Raw genomic sequence first — 21,831 nt, forward strand, 5'->3', positions numbered from 1 at the left:
CAGGATAAATCACACACAAGACTAATATATTATATTGATATATTATATTAATACTTTAACTACATTTTACTGTTTACACTGACATACACTCACCGGCCACTTTATTAGGTACACCTTGCTAGTACCAGGTTGGACTCCATTTTTAATTCTTGGTGTCACAGATTCAACAAGGAGCTGGAAACATTCCTCAGAGACTTTGGTCCATATTGACATGATGACATCACACAGTTGCTGCAGATTTGTCGGCTCCACATCCATGATGAGAATCTCCCGTTCCAGCACATCCCAAAGGTGCTCTATTGGACTGAGATCTGGTGACTGTGGAGGCCATTGGAGTACAGTGAACTCATTGTCCTGTTTGAGATGATGTGAGTTTTGTGACATGGTGCGTTATCCTGCTGGAAGTAGCCATCAGAAGATGGGTACACTGTGGTCATAAAGGGATGGACACGCTCAGCAACAATACTCAGGTAGGCTGTGGTGTTTAAACCATGCTCAGTTGGTACTAAGAAAATCTCCCCCACACCATTACACCACCAGCAGCAGCCTGAAGCGTTGATACAAGGCAGGATGGATCCATGCTTTCATGTGAATGTGGTTTTTCCAATCTTCTATTGTCCAGTTTTGGTGAGAAAACCCGTGTGAATTGTAGCCTCAGTTTCCTGTTGTTAGCTGACAGGAGTGGCACCTGGTGTGGTCTTCTGCTGCTGTAGCCCATCTGCTTCAAGGTTGGACAAGGTGTTGTTGCTTCAGAGATGGTCTTCTGCACACCTTGGTTGGAACCAGTGGTTATTCGACTTCTTGTTGCCTTTCTATCATCTTGGACCAGTCTGGCCATTCTCCTCTGACCTCTGGCATCAACAAGGCATTTTGGCTCACTGGATATTTTCTCTTTTTGGGACCATCCTCTGTAAACCCTAGAGATGGTTGTGCTGAAAATCCCAGTAAATACTCAGAGCAGCCCGTCTGGCACCAACAACCATGCCACGTTCAAAGTCACTTAAATCACCTTTCTTCATCCTTCTGATGCTCAGTTTGAACTTCAGCAGCTCATCTTCACCATGTCTGCATGACTAAATGCACTGAGCTGCTGCCACATGATTGGCTGATTGTGTTAAGGAGCAGTTGAACAGGTGTACCTAATAAAGTGGCCGGTGAGTGTATCTTTACAGTGTGGTCGCCCACTAGTATTTTAACAGAGCTGACTCCTTCCAACACCGATAAACTTCCGTTAATAAAGTAACACCACACACACACACACACACACACACACACACTGACCTTACAGCTGAGCTCCTTTAACGGTTCGATCGCCGCGCTGAACTTCCGTTATCAGCGTAAACACTGGAGTAACGGTTTGTTTGCGTGTGTGTTTTGTCCCACGGTCACCGGAGAAGTCAACTCGACCCCTGCGCGCGTGTGTGTAAGCCAACACGTTGCCATGGTGACACCTCCTGCCGCGGAGGCATTTTGTTTGAAACACCGTGTGACGTAATGCACATGTTGTACAGTCTGTCCAGTGAATCCTGTTATTATTTCCACATGTGGACGTTGATTCATTTATTTTCTCAGTGCAGAGCTGCTCTGGTCTGATGAACAAAACAAGTGACACGTTTGTAGAATATTTTTAATTGAATTTTTTAATTTGGTTTTTGTTTTCTAATCTCCATTCTCACTTTATTATTTGTTCAACTTCAGCTCTTCGTTTTATACCTGGCATTTTTTTGCACATTGTATTGCTGAATTAAGTTTTCAATACAAACAAAAGTAAAAAATATTGTTTTAATTGTAGCACTATGATTTACATGTCCTTCAATTTAAAAAAAAAAGTCAGAAAAAAAGACTTTATGTGCTATAAGTGCATTTTATTTTAAAGGTTTAAATTTTCTAAAAAAAAATAGTATAGAAAAAAATAGTATTTTATGTATATATAAATTTAAAAAATGCTTTATGGTATTTATTTTTTAAAGTAATTTAAATATTAGGTCACTTAAATGAGGTTTAGCTATTATTGAAACCAAATGAATGAATGAATAAATTGCATTTTATAAAATCTAAATGTATTTAGCAGTTAGCAAACGAGCTGTAAACAAAGGACATCACCTCTTTTGATTTTCTGTCCTTGTATGAAAATATCATCTGTTCTTTGTCCTGTTTGTTGTGTATTTTAAGTTGAAGATTAAAGTTTAATTTGAATTTTAACTTCAGTTTTTACACATAGACACAAGTCAGACTACACACACTGGAGTTCTATACTAGACTATAAACAACACTAAATAAACAATACAAAACACAATCCCATCCTTGACAAACAAATAAACATAGAAGTGTTAATTATTAAATTAACTTAAAAAATTAGAATATTATCAAACTCCAAAAATCAAATGACCGCACAGCAGTAGGAAGAGTGACATGTGGGTTTAATCTCCCTCCATCTGACCTTTATTATTTTCTACTGCAATTATAACTGGCACTGAGATTTACAGCTTCAATTTACAGCCGTGACTCCGGTCATATAAACTCTGACGTGGCTCTGACACACTGGGCTCCTGTGAGGAAGGTAAACCTGACAAAAGCTCTCTGACGCCACCTGCTGACACTTCAGGTGGACTGCTGCTCCCTTCACTCATTCACAATTAAACTTCCCATTGTAGATAAAACTAACATAGTGTAATAGAACAGGACTTACATGAATCATCATCATCATCATCATCATGAAGGTATACATATATACATATGCATATACATTCATATATAAAGAGCCTCAGTGTGATGTCACTGTCACAGAGATGATGTCATCTGAAAAGTCAAAGTTCACATGTGAAGATCAGCGTTCGTCCATGAGATAACATGATTCATGACTCATGACTTTTCACATCACATTTTGTTTTTGTATTTTCAGTGTGTTTGTGTGAAGGTAAAAAAAAAACATCTGTGTAAGAACGTCATCTGAAAGTTTTAATGAAAAAATATTTATTTACAATAACAGTTTGTTTACATTTATGACGACAGTAAAAACAGTTTGATAATCAGCAGTATGATGATGATGATTTATGTGTGTGTGTGTGTGTGTGTGTGTGTGTTAATCTGGATTTTCTGCCAGTTTCCTGATTTCCGCCAGGAGCTCTGAGAAAGATGGCCGACCCTGAGGCTTCTACACCACCACCACCGAAGAGGATGAAGATGAAGATGAAGACGAATGGATGAAGAACAGAGGGGGTGTGAGGTGAAGAAGAGGAGGGTGAAGAAGATGTGAAGTTGTAGTTAAAGACAGGAAACAGGCAAGTGATGACAACATTATTACTGTGAACGTGTGAACACTTCGTTTAATCATCTGATTTGTCCCTGATACTTGTGAATGAGTGAATGGATGGATGTATAAATTAACCAATAAGTGAGTGGATGAATGAGTGAGTGAGTGAGTGAGTGAGTGAGTGAATTAATAAATCAACCAATAAGTAAGTAAGTGAGTGAGTGAGTGAGTGAGTGAGTGGATGGATGTATAAATTAACCAATAAGTGGGTTGATGAATGAATGAATGAATGAGTGAGTGAGTGAGTGAGTGAGTGAATGGGTGAGTGATGAATGAGTGAATTAATAAATCAACCAATAAGTAAGTGAGTGAGTGGATGGATGTATAAATTAACCAATAAGTGAGTGGATGAATGAATGAGTGAGTGAGTGAGTGAGTGAGTGAGCGAATGAGTAAGTGAATGAATGGATGAGTGACGAATGAGTGAATTAATAAATTAACCAATAAGTGAGTGGATGACTGACTGACTGACTGACTGAATGAATGAATGAATGAATGCATTAACCAATAAGTGAATGGGTGAATTAATGAGTTTGTGAATGAATGAATGAATGAATGAATGGATGAATAAATTAACCAATAAGTGAGTGGATGTATGAATATATGAAGTAATGAATGAATGAACCAATAAGTGAGTGGATTAATGCATGAATGAGTGAAGAAATGAGTGAGTGAATGAATGACAGCTGAATTTCCATTCAGGGATAAATGACGTTCTTTCTATTCTATTCTGAATGAGTGAATAAATGGATGGAGGAATGGATGAGTGAATAACTGGATGAATGTATGATGAACGGGTAAACCAATAAGTGAGTGAGTGACTTAACCAATGAGTGAGTTGATGAATGAATGAATAAATTAAAGGGGAGACTAATGAGTGAGTGGGCGGATGAATGGGTGAGTAAAAGTGTGAGTATGTGGGCACGTGAATGATCGAATGGATGGTTGAGTGAGTGAGTGAGTGAGTGAGTGAGTGAATGGATACATTGGTGAATGATGAGTGAGTGAAAGAATGATTGGATGAATGAATAACAGAATGACTGAATGAATGGATGAATGAGTAATTAAGTGAATGAAAAAATGGATGACTGAATGTATAAATGAATGGGTTAATGAAAGAGTGAGTCAGTGAATGAATAAATGGATGAATGAATGAGTAACTCATGAATGAATGAGTGAATGAATGAGTACCTCGTGCCAGCAGCGGTACATGATGGCGTAGAGCGACTGTGAGGCTCGGTGTGGTCGGTACAGTCGGATTCCTCTGGTGATTTCATTCACTACGTCCAGGTTGGATCTGTTTTCAAACGGAGTCCGACCCTCCGAGTAGATCTCCCACATCACCACACCTGTGAGCACGCACACATACACACACACACACACACACAGATACTTAATACACATAACCTCTGCTCAGTACGACCACAGTTCTTCTAGATGAACAGAGAAAGCCAGAATGAGCAGATGGTGGAGTGAGTCTGTGGTTCCTCACCGAAGGACCAGACGTCCGACTTGCTGCTGTATTTACTGTAGTGGAGAACTTCAGGAGGAGACCACTTCACAGGGAACTTGGCTCCACTGGAGCTGGTGTACTGGTTGTCTAGGACGTACCTGCGAACACAAAGTCAAAACAACACAACTGTCAGAGAACACCTGGAACACAACACACCGTTTAACCTCTGGAGACCTGAGCTTTTGTTTAGTATGCATTTTTAATTTCTCCAAGCTGTGTGTGATCTGCTGGACCTGATAAGTATGAAAAATTAAGCATTTTCTTTGAACAGGAAGTAGTTTTGAAATAAACACTGAAAGGACATTGGATTCATTTTTGATGGCCACAAGTATGTAATAAAGTATAATATGCTAAGCTAAGCTACGCTAAGCTAAGCAGCTGCTGGCCCTGGACAAATGTTGAACTCTTTTCCTTTAAAACTTGAAATAAAATGTCCGTCACACCTGGTCATTCCAAAGTCGCTGACCTTCACCACGTTGTGCTCGTTAACCAGACAGTTCCTCGCTGCCTGCATGAGAGAAAAATAACCACAAACATTTTACTTCAATACAAATTCAAGGTACTTGAATACTGATTACTTTCTGAATGTCTCTTCATACTTCGACTCCACTACATCTCAGAGTCTGACAGCTTTAGTTACTTTTGAGATTACAGAAACAATGTATCTCCAGATGTTTTGGTTTGACACGCTTTGAATGATACCAGCCCATTAAATGGCCGTGATCAGCTGTCATCAGGAGCATAGATTTGAGGTAGTATGGCTCTCCTCTGCCTCCTATATTTACATTTATTTTTAGGCAGCGACCTCCAGTGGCGGAAGCAATTATCACTGGAGCCGAGAAGGAAGTCTGGTGATTTATATTGAAGAGCAACAAAGTCTGCGCAGAAAGGAGGTCAGAGCAGATGGAAGGGTCAAACAAACACAGGACTTTGATGCAGGAGATGGCGGTTTGTGTCCCATGTGAAACCAAAAGTCAATGCCGACTTACTTACTGAGTTAACGTACATCAGTACCTTTCAGCGAGTAGTTACATAAGTAGAAGACGAACTGATCTCCAAAAGTCATGAAGTTAAAGATGAAACATGGAAGATCAGAGTATTATTTTTGTTTTGCACAATATCAGTGTGGAGAAAAGGAAAGGAGCACCGCAAGACATTTGAGCCCTCAGACAACTTTCATCAGGGCCTCAGACCTTGATGAGTTTGTTAGGGCTCATTTATGGGACTTAACATCCCATCATAGCTCCATCTGAGAATGAAGGAGATTACGTGAAGTCATTTCACAGCAATTCAATGAACCTCAGCCTAATATTGACAGAATGACACAAGTCTCAGCAAAACTTTCACCAGTCTGTACAATATCTTTGTGTTTGATCTGGAGTTTCTGCCCAGTGTGTTTGGGCCCCATCAGATTACAGCTGAATAAGAGGATACAGCAAATTATATTAACATATATAAACACTGTTAAGATATAAAAACACACACACTCAGTGACTCACCAGGTCTCTGTGGATGAAACTTTGCGTCTCCAGGTACTCCATCCCCTCACAGACGTCCTGACACATGGACAGCAGCCACGCCTCCTTCAGAGCTCGACTCCTCTGCCTCAGGAAGTTCAGCAGGCAGCCGTTCTCCATGAACTCGGCCACGATCAGCAGGGGGCGCTGCTGCAAGCAAACACCGTACAGCTGCACCAGCTTCGGGTGGCACAGCCTCCTGGGAGAGACGACAAACACACACAGTTTCACTTCCTTGCGTCAGCAATAAGGAGAAGTCGCCAAAACTGCGAGTCTGCTCTGTCTACATCTGGTCCCTGTCCTCCCTCCTTACATCATGACTTTGGCCTCCTCGATGAAGTCCTCCTCATACATGGCTCCCTCTCTGATGGCCTTGATGGCCACTCTGTGCTGAGCCCTCCACTTGCCGAGTCTCACCACACCAAACTGACCACTGCCCAGCTCCTTCATGAAGGTCAACTCACTGGGGTTGATCTCCCACTTCTCTGGAGGGAGAAGAAGAAGAAGAAGAAGAAGAAGAAGAGAGAAGAAATTGGTGAATACACCTTTCAGGTGTTCACGAGGTGCTCCTAATTTCAGTTTGCTTTAAAAATCTACTTCTTAATGTTAAATGGAGGAACTCAGAGTTAAGGTGTGATTTTACCTGAGCTGAATCCTGATGTGGCGGGTACACACCTTCCCATTGGACCCACTGCATACCGCAACCTGGTGACTAAACCTACACACACACACCGAACCATGTCAGATGAAGCATTATCTGCAGCACTGGTGTCTCGACTGTAGCATGTACAAAGAGTGTAAGTGTGTGTGTGTGTGTACCTGCTGCGTTGTGTTCGTGGTAGTGTATGACATCAGGTATGGATTTAAAGGTGTGTTTTTCAGCCAGGAAGAACTGACCAGTGTCAGTTATTTTGATCTGGTAATGCCGAATATCCCCGTTACTACTGAACACAAACAAACAAAACATGAATATTACAGTTTATTTTTACTCTGTATGTGTTTGTGTGTGTGTGTGTTTCTCAGCCATACTTTGGGTTTTAACCTTCAGTCTAGATGAATCACCTTAATGTTTTGGTGTAGACAGAGACGGTGTAGACTCCCTTCTGACTGGACTCCCGCACCACGAAACCGCCCTCTTTGTCCTGGAAAACATCCAGAAACAATTTCACACAATAACAATAATCTGTCCGTTATTAATATTATTATATGATCTATAAAATGTGAGAAAACAGCACAAAATGCTTCCCAGAGGTCAAGGTGATGCCTGTTTTGTTCGACTAACGGTCCAAAACCATGAGATATTCAGTTTATTATCACATCAGACAAAGAAAAGCTGGAACTAAAAAATGTTTTTGGCATTTTCGCTTTAAAAAAAAGACCAAAACAATTATTAAAGCTGTGGATTGATTTTCTTTCCATATTCTAATCGAGGGGCTTTCAACATTTCTCAGGCTGAGGACCCCTTAGCTAAGACAGAGATGCAGCAGGTTACATGTAGAGTTTAAAACTGCACTGCATATTAAACCAGGTGGATGAAGGGTGGCAAAAGGCCATATCAGCCTCATGCTACAGTCTTTATCTATATTTGGTTTTCAGGTAGGTGAGAGGGGAAACTCTAGAGGAATACTCCCAAGTCCGTTTTACGAGCCCAGTGTGGCTACACATTTTGACAAATAAACGTCAAATAAACGTCCCTGCTGGTTCATATAAACAGAAAGATAAACAAACATTGAACCAGACGGACCGACAGTAGTTACCTCTTGTCTCAGCAGCTGCTCGGCTTCTGTCCTGGTGATGTTCTTGCAGTACCACCTGCAGAAAGAAAAACAAAACACAGATACTTTGTTGCCTTTTGATCATTACAATTAACAGTTTTAATGTCAATGTTGACACACACACAAAAGAATTAAGGATTTGCAGAAGACCTAAATGGTACAAGAATAGAAGAGTGGTAAGTGGCATTCCTCAAGGAAGCATCCTCGGCCCACTTTTGTGTTCAGTATATATACTTCCACTTGGAAACGTTATTAGCCATCACCACGTTAATTACCATTTTTATGCTGATGACGCACACTTAATGCCCCCTTTAGTTCTTTTACTTGTTTATAAATCTTTAAATGACCTCGCCCCTCTATACTTCAGAGAGTTTCCATCATTTTATGTTTCAGACGGATCACAGAGGACCTCCACTGCTTTACATAGAAATGTTCCTCATGTGTCCCGTAAAAGCCCTGGTGAGAGCACTCTTCATGCCCCTAAACTGTGGAATACGTTACCTCTGGATATTAAAACAGCTGATGCTTCTTTGTATTTTTAAACGCAAATTAAAGACCCCTCTTTTTTAATCCGACTTTTAATGTGGAGTAGCGTTACAGTCTTGTTTTTTAACCATTGATTTTTGCCTTGCCAAACAAACATGAAAAATGAACTGCACTGAGACTCACGAGTTTGCCTCGATTCTGTTTTTCTCTGTCACGTAGTTGCTGGGGATGAAACCTTTGTTCCTGATGGAAACAAGCAGAAACAGAGAAAAACAAACTCAGAAATGTTTTAGCTCTCCCTTCAGGACATTCATTTTTGTACAGATAAAAGAAAAACATTTCAGGACTTTGGCACCAAAGCAACAACAAGCATAGTTTACTTACATTTACCATAAGTCCTTTCAGTGGCCTTTGAGTTATAGATAGATACGACACAGACATAAAATAAATGGTCGAACAGAAGATCGGGTTGATGCGATGGTGGAAACAGCATCTTATGAATGTATCCTCAGTGGAATAAATGGCGATCAGGAGAAAGGAGGATCTCTTTGGGAACCGTTATGGACTCAAATCAAAATGGAAGATAAGCTGACATAATTATGAACTTGCTCTGTGATTATGTGAGCCTGTGGAGTGATGTATGAGGACACGTGTGGCATGTTTTTATTTGTTAGTTTGTTTCCTTCTCTTTCCTTCGTTAGACGTATTTGTTCATTTTTCTTTATGTACCAGAGTCCACATCCATATGTGTAAAATACATGCCTTGTATCCTTGTATGCGTGGAAAATAATATATTAATGACACCACCAACCAAGCCTTTCAAACCAATAGAAACCTAAATTATTTTTTAAAAAAACTTGATATTAAATTTTCTTGTTTTCAATAAACAGTTTTATTTACCCGTGTTTGTCCTGCGCTCTCCACCACAGCTGGTCCTGTTTGTGTAGGATGACGTACTCTTCTCCCTGTGGACACAACACACTGTGTTATCGCACATCCACTGCTGGGTGTGTGTGTATGTGTGCGTGTTCGTGTGTGAATACCTGTTTGAGTGTGAGGTCAGTGTCCTCCTTGGCGGTGAAGTCGTACATGGCGACGACACTTAGTAACCCTTGACCTTCACCATCCTCATAGTCAGGAGGCGGCAGGGGGAGCTTCCTTCTTGACCTGTCAACCTGAGAGACACAAAAAGAAAGGACATTAACAGATAAAGACTAATAACACACACACACACACACACACACACACTTACCCTGCAGGGGTGCCCTGGGTATCGTCGGCTCTGGAAACACAGGGAGGTGCTTCCCTCCAGCTCCATGCGGGTGCTGATCTCCCTGAAATCAACAATCAAAAATCTTTTACATGAATTTTTTTTTTATTTTCCACACAGACACAGACATACACAGACACACACACACACACACATCCAGCCTTACAAAAAAAATGTATGTCTTTGATGACTGAAAAATCTCATCAGATGTTATAAAAGATTCTCGTCTTCCAAAGCACCACACCAACGTGTTCTCAAGTGTTAGTTTGTTTACTACAGACTGCCCACACATGACACTGTCAAACCACAGATACTCAAAGTTCCTTCCAGGTCAAAGTTTTCACTTCTCCAATGAAACATCTCAACATTTACTTGATGAATTAGCACAAAAGTTTGCACAGACATCACAAACTTTGGTGACCTCTCGCGCTGTCATCAGGTCAGACCTTTAATTTATCCAACACTTTATGACCTGCAGAACTAATGAATGAATGAGAGCCGGTTCACGGTTTTTAGAGCTAATGTTAGCTTGTTCATCATCATTACTTTAGTAGAAAATATGCTCTGGTTGAGTCAGATGTTGGTTCAACTTGAAATTTGTAAGCTGAAAACAATGTTTTGAATCATTTAAAGAAATTTGGACAAATGCACATTAATTCGGATGCAATAAAAAATATATGTTGGCATTGTGTGCTTCAGCAAACCACAGATATGTAACATTTGTACATTTCACATGTTGCTGAAATGTTGAAACTTTGCCACAAACACAGCTGGAAATGTCCTGACGTCTGGTTAAATTAATACCCTGTATAGTCGCCCCAAACACGTCTAGGAATGTCCTGACATCTCGTCAAAAAGTACTTCTTGAAAGATCCAAACGTCTTATTAATAAATACTCTGTTTGGTCACCAAAAACAAAACTAGACATGTCTTGAGGTCTCATTAAAAAAACCTGCTTTTGTTGCCACAAACACAGCTGGAAATGTCCTGATGTCTGGTTAAAAAAATACCCTTTATAGTCGCCCCAAACACATCTAGGAATGTCTCGACATCTCGTCAAAAATTACTTGCGTTTGTTGCCATAAACATGGCTGGAAAGGTCCAAACGTCCTATTAAAAAATACCCAGTTGTGTCACCAAAAACACAGCAGGAAATATCTTGAGGTCTCATTAAAAAATAACTGATTTTGTTGCCACAAACACAGCTGGAAATGTTCTGACGTCTGATTAAAAAAATATCCCGTATAGTGGCATCAAACACTTCTAGAAATGTCCTGACATCTCGTCAAAAAGTACTTCTTGAAAGGTCCAAACGTCCTATTAAATAATACTCTGTTTGGTCACCAAAAACACAGCTGGAAATGTCTCCATGTCTTGTTAAAAATATGCAGTTTGGTCACCACTAACACAGCTGGCAATATCCCTACGCCTCTTTTAAAAATACCCAGTATAGTCTCCACAAACATGTCTGGAGATGTCTCAATGTGTCTTTGAAAACTACCCAGTCTGGTCACCACTAACACAACTGACCATGTCCTGACGTCTCTTTAAAAACTTCCTGATTTTTGTCACCACAAACACGGTGGTAAATGGGTCAATGTCTTGTTAGAAACTACCCAGTTTGGTCACCACAAACACAGTTGGAAATGTCCCAACACCTCTTTCAAAAATATCTGCTTTTGTCACCATAATTTGGGCTGAAAATGTCCGATGATCTTGTTGAAAATACCTGCTTCTGTCAATGCATCTTGTTAAAAAATAGCTGTTTTTTTTTTCCTTCTGTCTCACTGAGGTGTCAAACCATCCACCATCCCCTCCACCTCCTGATGAGGAACTCAGCTCACATACATGTAATCAGAACTACGTCACCTCATAACATATTCATGAACCTACAATGCCAACATTTTATACATTTTGTAGGATTTAGTGACTCACATTTAAAACTGTCAGATTGAACATTAAAATGACGGGAAGCACAAAATACAAATAACAAAAACTAAAATCACACTGGAGTTGCACTTTGCACTGGTTGTATGTTTGTAGAAATCAAAGTGAAATGATTTAATTGCTTTATCACTGAGTTGTTGGTCACATTGACGTTGGTACCTGGTCTGTACGGCACAGCAGCAGCAGAAGACCGAGCGGATCAAGTGATCTGAAGGAGGAAACAAAACAAAAGAATCCAAATCATCAGGAGGTTATGAAATTTTATAGACAAAATTAATCTCCAGGGCTGGTACCTGCGGTTATTCCACAGGCTAGTTAATAACATGTCGGGCAGGAAATCCAAAGTGTGGGATCATTTTGAGAAGGTGAAGGACGAACCCAAGGTGATATGTAAACTCATCTTCATTGGTCGACTACAAACATGACGTATCATCTGAAACATGGAAGTAGCTACATGCCCATTAGCCCACAGCGTCATTAACAGGCGGCTCGCTCAGTGTGTGACGTGCACTTGTAGATAAAATATAGGCCTATATTAATGAAGGTTCATTAGTACAGTGTTGTATTTCAAGAACAAAAATGTTCTCAAACTCAGGTTTTAGTCGAATTAAACCATGATAGGAACCTTTCAAGATTTAGAGGTAAAGGCTCAGAACTAATAAACAACCAAACTTTGATGCAAAGAGGAGTTAGTGTGGTGGCTCTTTGTACTCGTCAAGATCGGGGCGATTGATCTGTTGACGTACAGACTGGAAATAGATCAGTTGATTCGGGGGCAGGGCACAGTCAAGTTTCTCACAGTCTCTCATTGTTTCTCAGTTTTGTTTTAGTTGATCGCTCTCTTTGTGGTTTTGAGTAGGAGGTCCTTCTCAGGAAGTATAGTTTCCTTTTCTATAGAACTAACACACTCTTCCTCTCGGTAAGTGTGTGTTTCTGTGGGTGAGCGTGTGTGTGTGGGTCATTTTCTTAGCGTTCGTGTTGTATATATGTGTGTGTAGATAACTGGCAGCGTGTCTTTCTGTTTCTCGTCTTGAGCTGAAGACACACACACACACACACACACACATCTGCAAACCGCTGGCTGTCATGTGATTCACTGCCAAAATAAAAGCCCACAGAGATGAGTCTGTTAGCGTCCCATCATGACGAGTCGATGCCATAAGGAGTGATGAACTCTTCTGGTGGTTTGTGGTGAACCAACATCCCATTAAGACGCACTGTGTGATGTTTCTGAAGGTGAACCGAGGAGTTCCTTCCTCCACAGGCTCACTGAACACTTCAGATTTGGGCTTTTTGGGTAAAATTAAGAAACATTTTCGTAACATTTTAAAAGGGAATCAACAAGATTTTCATGGTTTTGACAATCAGTACTCTACTGCACTACATTTGTCCGACAGCTTTAGTTACTTTCCAGCTTTTGCAGATAATTAATCATACAGCGTTGACACATCATTCGTATCAAGTCATTTTAGACTGCAACCGACTCCTTTGAAGGCAAATTTAAATTAAAAACATGTTAAAATATTCACACTGCACTGCAAGATAAGGACTCAGTTACAAAAGAAATGTCTTCATCCATTTATTTTCCTCCGCTTATCCGGACTGGGTCACGGGGGCAGCAGGCCGAGCAAAGTACCCCAGACGTCCCTCTCCCCAGCAACGCTTTCCAGCTCCTCCTGGAGGACCCCAAAGTGTTCCCAGGCCAGATGAGATATATAATCCCTCCAGAGTGTTCTGGGTCTGCCCCGGGGCCTCCTACCAGTGGGACGTGCCAAGAACACCTCTAATGGGAGGCGCCCAGGAGGATCCTTATCAGATGCCCAAACCACCTCAACTGCGCGACGCGAAGGAGCAGCAGCTCTACTCCGAGCTCCCCCTGGATGTCCGAGCTCCTCACCCTATCTCTATCACTGGATCACTTTGATAGAAAAGAAAACCTAAAGATGTTAAGATTCTCAGGCAGATTCTGAAGTGAAAAGAAACGGCTTCTTTGCTGTTTTCTGAGTGGATTTATGGACATTTGTTAGTAAAGGACTTCACAGACAATTATACTGTCAGAAAGTGTAAGTCACAAGAGTCTGAGAATGTGTGTATCATGTCTGTGTGTTCAGATCTGACTGAGTTATGTCGATTACTCAAACTGATCTGAAACATATCTCATTTGGCTCTACATGGTGATATCTCAGCAACTCTTGGATGGACTGGATTGAAATTTGGTACATATATTCATGTTCCCTTCAGGATGCATCCTGCTGACTTTGGTGATCATCTGAGTTTCCGTCTAGCGCCACCATCTGGTCGACATTTTAATTTGGTTTGTGATCCCATTCAAAACAAATGACGTCACAGTGCTACTGTGATATTTTCTGGTGTATCATTGAAGTGTATAAACTTCACTGGAGAGTGGAGTCTCTACTGACAGAGACAAACACTGACAGCTGAGTCATATGAACATCAGCAGCAAATTTGCAGGAAAGCCCAATCAGTCTTTTTCAGCATTGGCAGTATAAAAACAAAATCGGGGAGTGCAGCAAAATGCCGCCTGCCTACTTTTGTTTATACAGAATGCGCCTTTTTCAGGGCAGTGGGGGGCGTGAGCAAGTAACAAAAACGTGTAGCTCAGCGTGTGACGTAAACAGTGACGTGGGAGGGAAGCCGCGGCTGGTCAGTCCTTCGGCGATTCTCTCGTAAGTCAACCCGTTCTTCACCGTCCCCGTCATCTGACGGTTAATGGCCTCTTCGTTTGCAAGGACAAGGAGGGCGCACAATTCCTTGTCTCCCCAGTTGCTCATCTTTACAGTGTCTGTCAGGTTTGTGTTTCCCTCTTGCTACTAGCTGCTCGCTAACTCCTGCTATCAGCTGTTTCCTGTTTATCCACCGCCAGTGGGTCGCACATGCGGCGTCATCAACAGCTCCTCCAACAAGTCTTCAGCAGTCCATCCCGTTGCGGAAGGCCGCCTCGTTCATTTTAAACCAAAAAGGCTCCGCCAATATGTCTACCCCACGAGGCAAAAAATTGGGCACCTCGGATCAACTTGCCAATCCGGCTCTGTGTCTCTAAACACTTGCAGCTTGCCGGCAAAACCGCCCAACATTCGCCGAAAATCTGGCAGTGTAAAAGAGACTAATGATTCACCTCACACATTAACACTAAACCAGAGAGGTAACACACAAATAATGGCTAACTGTAGCATCACACGGCTAGCGGTTATTAGTGTGTATGATAAGTGTCGGATGTAGGCAGCTGCTGCTAATTAGCTCGTGCTAACACTCTGGAGGCGGTCCTGCAGCGCTGCTTCTATCCTGTGTCGGCCAGTCGCAGATCAGACCCTCGCAGCAATCCTGTTGTCTTCCTCTGGAACTGTGACAGACATCCACACCACGACATGTTTTGCCCTCCTGACAGTGTGCTGCAGTTGCTGTTGTTCTTCTTGTGTTTACTGGCGGCTCGCAAACAAAGTTTAAGGGTACATGTACCACCACCCACTATGTTGGGTGTGCAGGCGCTGCCATTTTTAAATCAATGAAAGCAGTCTGTCTTTGTATTATTGGTGCTGTTGGTCGTCTGATAATTTATCGGTCCGATATTTGTTGTGCTGGGTAGTACCATGTTAACTCTCTAGCTTAAGCATTTAGCTAAAGCACAGTTGTACAGCGTTGCAGAGCTGCCAGCCTGGCTGTAGACTCTTAGTCTTGTTCAAGGGTTTTCACAGATTCATATTTAAGAGAAACAGATGTTTAACTCTGACTCCACTGTACTGATGAACACACAAGAGACACAAACATGATTTAGCTTAATTCCAAATGATGTTTGACATTTTAAGGCCACTTCAGACTTAACCCCCGTGCGGGTAATCAGCTCTTTGTACCACCGACAGAAACATAACTGAAACTTCAGCCACTACATGTTTCTATGAACTCTGCAGACAGGTGGAGCTTTCAGTCCCCGTTTCCAGCTCTCTGCACGTCAGATGCACAACGTTCACATCACAATAAAAGGGCAGAAAAAGAACCACAACACAACAAAGACTGTGTTGTTCTGTCACATCCTGGAAGGACGACTCGAATCAAACCAGTGCTTGTGAAACACAAACAAACTGAAGGACGTTTTGAGTTCGAGATCCGTCGAACGATCTTAAACATCTGCCACCAAACTGTCACTGAATGTTTCTAACGCTGACGTTTCTGAAGGTCTGAACCAGCGGTACCTTTCATTCACACTGCCATAAGTACTGATTACTTCATGTTCCTATACATTCCTCCTCCGATACAAATAATAACAGACGAGGGTCTAACTCTGCTTGTTCTCTCACATCGTCACTGTGCAAGTTTTACACACATTTTCTTTAACTCAGTCGATTCTTTGTAGTTCTTCTCGTTTCACATCATGACAGAGCTGAAAATTAATATTTTCTACACAACATCTTTGCTGAAAGCACCGGCTGTTTTTGTAAAAGTTCCTTCTTATAACCCTGTTTACACTGTAAGACATTACCAGGTGTTTACTCTGCAGATAAAAGGTAAAGGTGCTTACTTGATTGAATCATGATCGCGACCCTCTCTACGTCTCCTCTTCTTCCTCTGCAGCTCTTTCTATCTCCTCTTTTATCTCCAGCTCTTCTTCTTTAGCTCGAGTTTTTAAGGGCGGCGTTGATTTCACAGCGATCGCTTGCATCGATGGGGCTGATATGATGCCACACAGGTGGGAAACCTCGCAATAACTGAGCAACAGAGTCAGAGTGAGAGAGAGAGGCAGGTGGGTGGAGGAAGTAGAGAGGGTGAAGAAGAAGAAGAAGAAGAAGGAGAGATGACAAAAGAAAGACAGGCATGAGGAGAAAGAAGAAGAAAGATGTTATTTCATGTCCGTCTTTGTCTGCTTCAGCTACACTGAGAAAGTTTGATTTAAACCAAATCTTTTAAATGTGCAGTGTTAAGACAGACAGAGTGGGAGAGACAAAGACAGAGGTAGAGAGGAAGTGAAAGAATGACGTACATGAAACCACAAAGCATCCGTCTCTGAATAAGTGCAGGAAGAACACACACACTCATACGAAGCATGTGCTGTACAACTCATAATACAAACATCGACATTAAAGTTAGCGACTCCCTAAAAGTCCGCACCAAGTTTCACATCAGTCCATCTGGTAAATATTTAACTATTTCATCAACAGACTGTATAAAATAATGGACATAGCCACCGTGACGTCACCCATTGGCTTGTGGATTTCCGTTTTGAAGCCTTGAGTTTGGCGTTCCTGGAGCCAGAGGTGACCAAATTTGACTTAGAGGGAGGCGACTGCCGGGACGCTAGCTGCTAGCTTCTTAGCACAGTGCATTTACAATCTATGATTAACTGTGCTAATGCTAATGCTAATTTTTGCTAGCAAAAAACAGGCTTAAAACATTAAAACAAAATGTAATAACTACAAAAACTGATTATCCAACTCCTCAGAGGGTGATTTAGCAACACATTCTCACTCCGACCATACGACGTGCAAGGTACCCTGGGTGTGTTGGTTGTTGACGATCTGGGACACCGTGTCAAGTTCTGCCTGTTACATGCATTGTCTTCTTTCAAAATACACTTCTGTTTTCACAGGAAATTTAACGTTTACATACAGTCTCTTTCAAAATAAAAACACCACATCAGTACGGCAACATGATTTAATTTTTTTTTCTCCGACAATGAACGCACCTGGTTGGGTTTCGGCAACAAAGACACATGGTTAGGTTAAGGCAAAAAGAACAGGGTTTGGCTTTAAAGTCTTACGGGACGCGAACACCGCTCTCTCAGGTAAAAGTCGGGTGAAAGACGGTCATTGTTCAACTCATCCACCACCGCTCCCACCCACCCTACTCAACCTTTTGCCACCTTAACTTTCGTCCTCGTCACGTCACTCTTCCCCCTCATGCCACTGGGCGCTGTTAAACTATAGCGACAATCAGCCACGTATTATGCCGACGTTTTAGGGCAGCTTTTTTCATCACTGTCTGATGCCGCAAGTCATTGCCCAAATGCGAGATTTCGACGACTTTGGAGTGAGATCAGGTTGGTTTTAGTACAACCAAACCCTGAACAAGACTTTTTCAGTGACAGCTACGACGACACCTTTGGATGGCTGGATGGCCAGCCAGCCGGATAGATAGATGGATGGATAGATAGATCTTTAATAATCCTTTACAGGATACTCTAGGGATCTACGGTTGCACCACAGTTATGTTGCCAACGCTGCTGTCAAGTCAAGAGTTTCACCAAAGTTATTCTAATTCATCCTCTGGGAACCATGGACGTTTGTACCAAATTTTGAACCAATCCATTTAGTAAATGTTGTGACAATTCCCACAGGAAAGGTTCGGGGTTCAGCAAAACCAGTGGGAACATTCTCTCGGCGCCATGAATACTTTGTGCCAAATTTATATGGAAATCTATCCAATAGTTGTTGAAATACTTCCCTAAAAACCAAAAAAGTTACCCTCATGGTGGCACTACATCAAAGTCAGAGATTCACCAAAGTTATTATTCTTGATCTTCTGGGGACCATGAATGTCTGTAACAAATTTTGCAACAATCCATCCTGTAAATGTCGAGAGAACTCACAGGATATTCGGTATAGATTTGACCTGCTGGTGATGCCAGAGGAACAAATTCAAAGTACCACCAAACTTGGTGGGATAAATGCTCTTGGCATAATGAATACTAGTGTCACATTTCAGAGAAACCTCTCCAATTATTGTTGAGATGCTTGACTCAAAATCACTAATGTGAATCAAGCTAAAGGAAAAGTCTGACATCACCAGCGTCAGCAGGATTCATCCGCTGATGACTATGACTGTTTCTTTTGTAAGTGTTAGCTGGTTCAGTGACTTCTCTGTAGTACAGTGAGAGAGGGGAAATGATGCAACACAGAACTCAATAAGAAAATCAGTCAATTTAGTGCTCTGTTGCTCTCATGCAAACAGCCTCACTTTGTAGAGCGTTACCTCAGACTGCCTCTGAATCTTTAAAGTGTCCTGGTGTATTCAGCACAAATGTGACCCACCAAAGGGCTTTTATTTTGATAAACTTTAGCATAGCTTCAAATCAAACGTGTGTGCCAACTGGGAGCCTTTCACAGTGTTTTCTACCAAGGTCTGGTGTTCACACAGTCACGTAGGCAAAGTAAGATTGTGTGGATCAGGGAGATGAAAACCTTTCCAGCGTGTTTAATCAGAAAAGAAAACAATCTGATGTGTTAAGACATTAACTGCAGCATTTTTACTTGTTCAAAAAGTGGCAGCTGCTCGTTTTCATATGATTTAGGGGAACACCAGCGAAGCAAGATCACTTCTTTTTCTTCAGTTTTATTATTACACGCTGTCATAACACTGTCTAGTCACGCTGTTGACTCCCTTTGAAGCAGCTGCTCTTTATCTCATTATTGCAGATATATGAGTCAACAGGATGTTGAGAAACAACAGATCCACAAATGGAATCTGGACTGAGAGGATTCAGTATTGAGCCAGAGTCACATTAGGTACATCTAAAGGTGATAACACATCAAACCGACATCAAAGAACTAGCGGCAAAGAAAGCCAACTGTTGGGTCGTCTACGTCGCCTCACGTCGCCCTGTGTCAGTTGCATTTGAACACACTACACGCACTACATCTGACGGCCAAGTAGCACGTACGTTCTGCGCCTGCGTGAGAGAGAGCGGAGTGAGAGAGTGATACATCCTGTCAGCCAAGGGGTTTCCTATCTGTGCAGCCGAGCACCGCAGCACCTCCACGGACTATTACATCCAGACAGTCCCGGTGTTTCCTCCTCAGGCTCCACTTCACTCAGCTGCCCGATAAACCCGCTGCTTCTTCCCACTTTAACCTGAATAACAAACCAGGGCTCGGTGCTCCGGTTGGATCCAAACGGAGAGCTGGGGCTAGCTGGGAGGCTAGCGGAGGCTAACTGGCTGTGCTTCCCTCTGGTCATGCTCCCAGCTAGCTCCGGTTTGTTATTCAGGTTAAAGTGGGAAGAAGCAGCGGGTCTGTGGGGCAGCTGAGTGAAGTGGAGCCTGAGGAGGAAGCACCGGTTAGCCCCGGTTTCACTACAGGCAGATTCACTTGCTACAGGGGCGAGGAAATAAAACCTGAACAGCCAATCAGAGTGATCTCTCTTGCCGACAAGCTCCGCAGCCGATTCAACATGCTCAATCGGCCGAAAAGCCGCCAACGCCGAAGTGCCAACAGTGCGGGACACACCGCAAAAACTAGGCCGACAGATGCTCACCATGGCCAACCTTCGGCTTGGTGTGTCAGGGCCATTTGGATATTCGACATTTTAAGTCGGGGCTTCCTTTTGCTCCAGATAAATGAACTCAGGCAGCCTTCAAGCACCTTGATAACCTTGTTTGATAGCAAAATAGGAATCATTTGTCAAGGGTAGAGTAGTCCAGACAGGATGCTCATTTTAATAAGAGCAATCCTGCCCAGCCAGGATAAGGGTAGGGGGGGCCCAACAATCTAGGTCTGCCTTTATAGCATCCAAGCAGACAAAGTGAAAAGGAAAGGGCACTAAAAGGCTTGGGATGGATGTGAGCAACCCCAGCAGCATGGCTTCACACTTTGCAAAATTAATTGCATTAATTTTATAGCCTGAAAAAGTGCCATATGTTGAAATGCCTTGGATCAAACAGGGAACAGAAGTTTGTGATCTCGATAAAAATATTAACACATCATCTGCGTACAAGGTAATTTCATGCTTCCTCTCTCCAACATGTGATATATGAGCATTCTGCCTTATTGCTTGAGCCCGTGGTTCAGTAGCAATATCAAAGAGCTGAGAGGGTCGCCCTGTCTTTTCCCGCTGTGAAGGGGGAATTACTAGCTCTCAGACTGTCAGAACTGCCGCTGTTTATTATTGTAAAGAACCCTGACCCAGCTAACAAATTTGTCTCTCAGGCCAAATTCTTTCAATGCATACAACAAGTAAGGAAACTCAACCTGGGCAAAGCCTTCTCAGCATCCAGAGAAAGCACAAGGGCCGGGGACAACAGGATGTTAAAGCACATGTAAGACTGTGACGGGAAAATGTGGATACTTTAAAGGCCTTTGTTCATTAAAGAGTGGGGAATCTGTCATAATATTTAAAGGTGTCCACAACAACACATCACAGACAGATAATAACTGTGACAGGATCAGAACTATGGCTCTGAGAAATCTAACCATCGCACGAAAGCGTTCAAAGTTGCCTGAGTAACGTGGCGTGAAAATGTGCATCATGTTTAATGTGAACACAACATAACAGTGTCGTAATGGAGCACACACAATAGAATTTGATGTTTTTGTCCATGTGTGGTAGAAATACGAGCAGTTAAAAATCCCATCATCCTCCTAGCTGTAATTTTCTGATGATACAACAGCGACAGAAGTGTCAACAAAGTGGCGAAAACCACCTTTTCAGGGAGTCTGGGAGTCATCTACTTACTGGGAGACTACAGTTTGTTTTTACATGATTAAATGTAGATTGTCAGTTTACAATTTAGGCAACACTGACATTCATCTGGTGGGTAATTAGGGTAACAATCTATGAATAACAAGCTGTCTGTGAACGCATCACGAGGCAACAGGGAGATACTTTCTCTTATCTGCTGATCCTCACTGCTACCACTAATTTGACTGTCATCACTCCTGCTGCCTCTGATAAAGACGCCGTTGATGTCAACTGTGTATCTGCAGGAAGTTCAATGTTTCTGCACACTGATTTTCTCAGATTAGAACTAAAACCACCTGCCGACAGTGGAAAACAACCTGGTGTGTGTTAGACAGCGGCCGTTAATACAGTTCAGTTTTGCTGTTTTGTATTTTGGTTCAAACTTTTTAAAGAACAGGTGTTGGAAAATATTTATCTAGAATCGTGCTCTGTGTTTACTGTACCGTCACAGATCAGCTGTTTAAGCTGTTTATGATTAAACTCAAAGGTTTCAGTTTCACTGTTGACACCCAACACACATTTGTACCTCTATACTTGTGAGGACC

At 42.0% G+C, this 21,831-nt stretch overlaps 1 protein-coding gene across 2 annotated transcripts; it reads right to left on the reverse strand.

Moving 5' to 3' along the window:
* Positions 1-2,956: 2,956 nt before the first annotated feature.
* txk (TXK tyrosine kinase) lies at positions 2,957-17,180 on the reverse strand. 2 transcript variants are annotated; one of them, XM_033609451.2, is made up of 16 exons: positions 16,356-17,180; positions 11,981-12,029; positions 9,857-9,938; positions 9,648-9,779; positions 9,505-9,569; positions 8,788-8,847; positions 8,101-8,155; positions 7,406-7,485; positions 7,163-7,284; positions 6,987-7,061; positions 6,657-6,828; positions 6,326-6,542; positions 5,270-5,334; positions 4,806-4,924; positions 4,505-4,662; positions 2,957-3,154 (listed from the first exon to the last, which is right to left on the reverse strand). In XM_033609451.2, exons 1-16 carry the CDS (start codon positions 16,366-16,368, stop codon positions 3,083-3,085), a joined length of 1,536 nt encoding a protein of 511 aa, XP_033465342.1. In that variant the 5' UTR covers positions 16,369-17,180; the 3' UTR covers positions 2,957-3,082. The 2 variants fall into 2 exon arrangements, with proteins under 2 accessions (XP_033465342.1, XP_033465340.1); XM_033609449.2 differs by having other exon boundaries at positions 7,163-7,287.
* Positions 17,181-21,831: the final 4,651 nt, after the last annotated feature.

The sequence above is a fragment of the Epinephelus lanceolatus genome, chromosome 22 (genome assembly GCF_041903045.1).
Source record: "Epinephelus lanceolatus isolate andai-2023 chromosome 22, ASM4190304v1, whole genome shotgun sequence".
Lineage (NCBI taxonomy): Eukaryota > Metazoa > Chordata > Actinopteri > Perciformes > Serranidae > Epinephelus > Epinephelus lanceolatus.

Excerpts from the sequence above, each read along its gene's own strand:
- txk (XM_033609449.2), bottom strand. Across the intron at positions 8,848-9,504 it reads AGAGCGCAGGACAAACACGG|GAACAAAGGTTTCATCCCCA; the intron begins GTAAATAAAACT and ends TGTTTCCATCAG. Across the intron at positions 4,663-4,805 it reads GTCGGACGTCTGGTCCTTCG|GTGTGGTGATGTGGGAGATC; the intron begins GTGAGGAACCAC and ends GCGTGCTCACAG.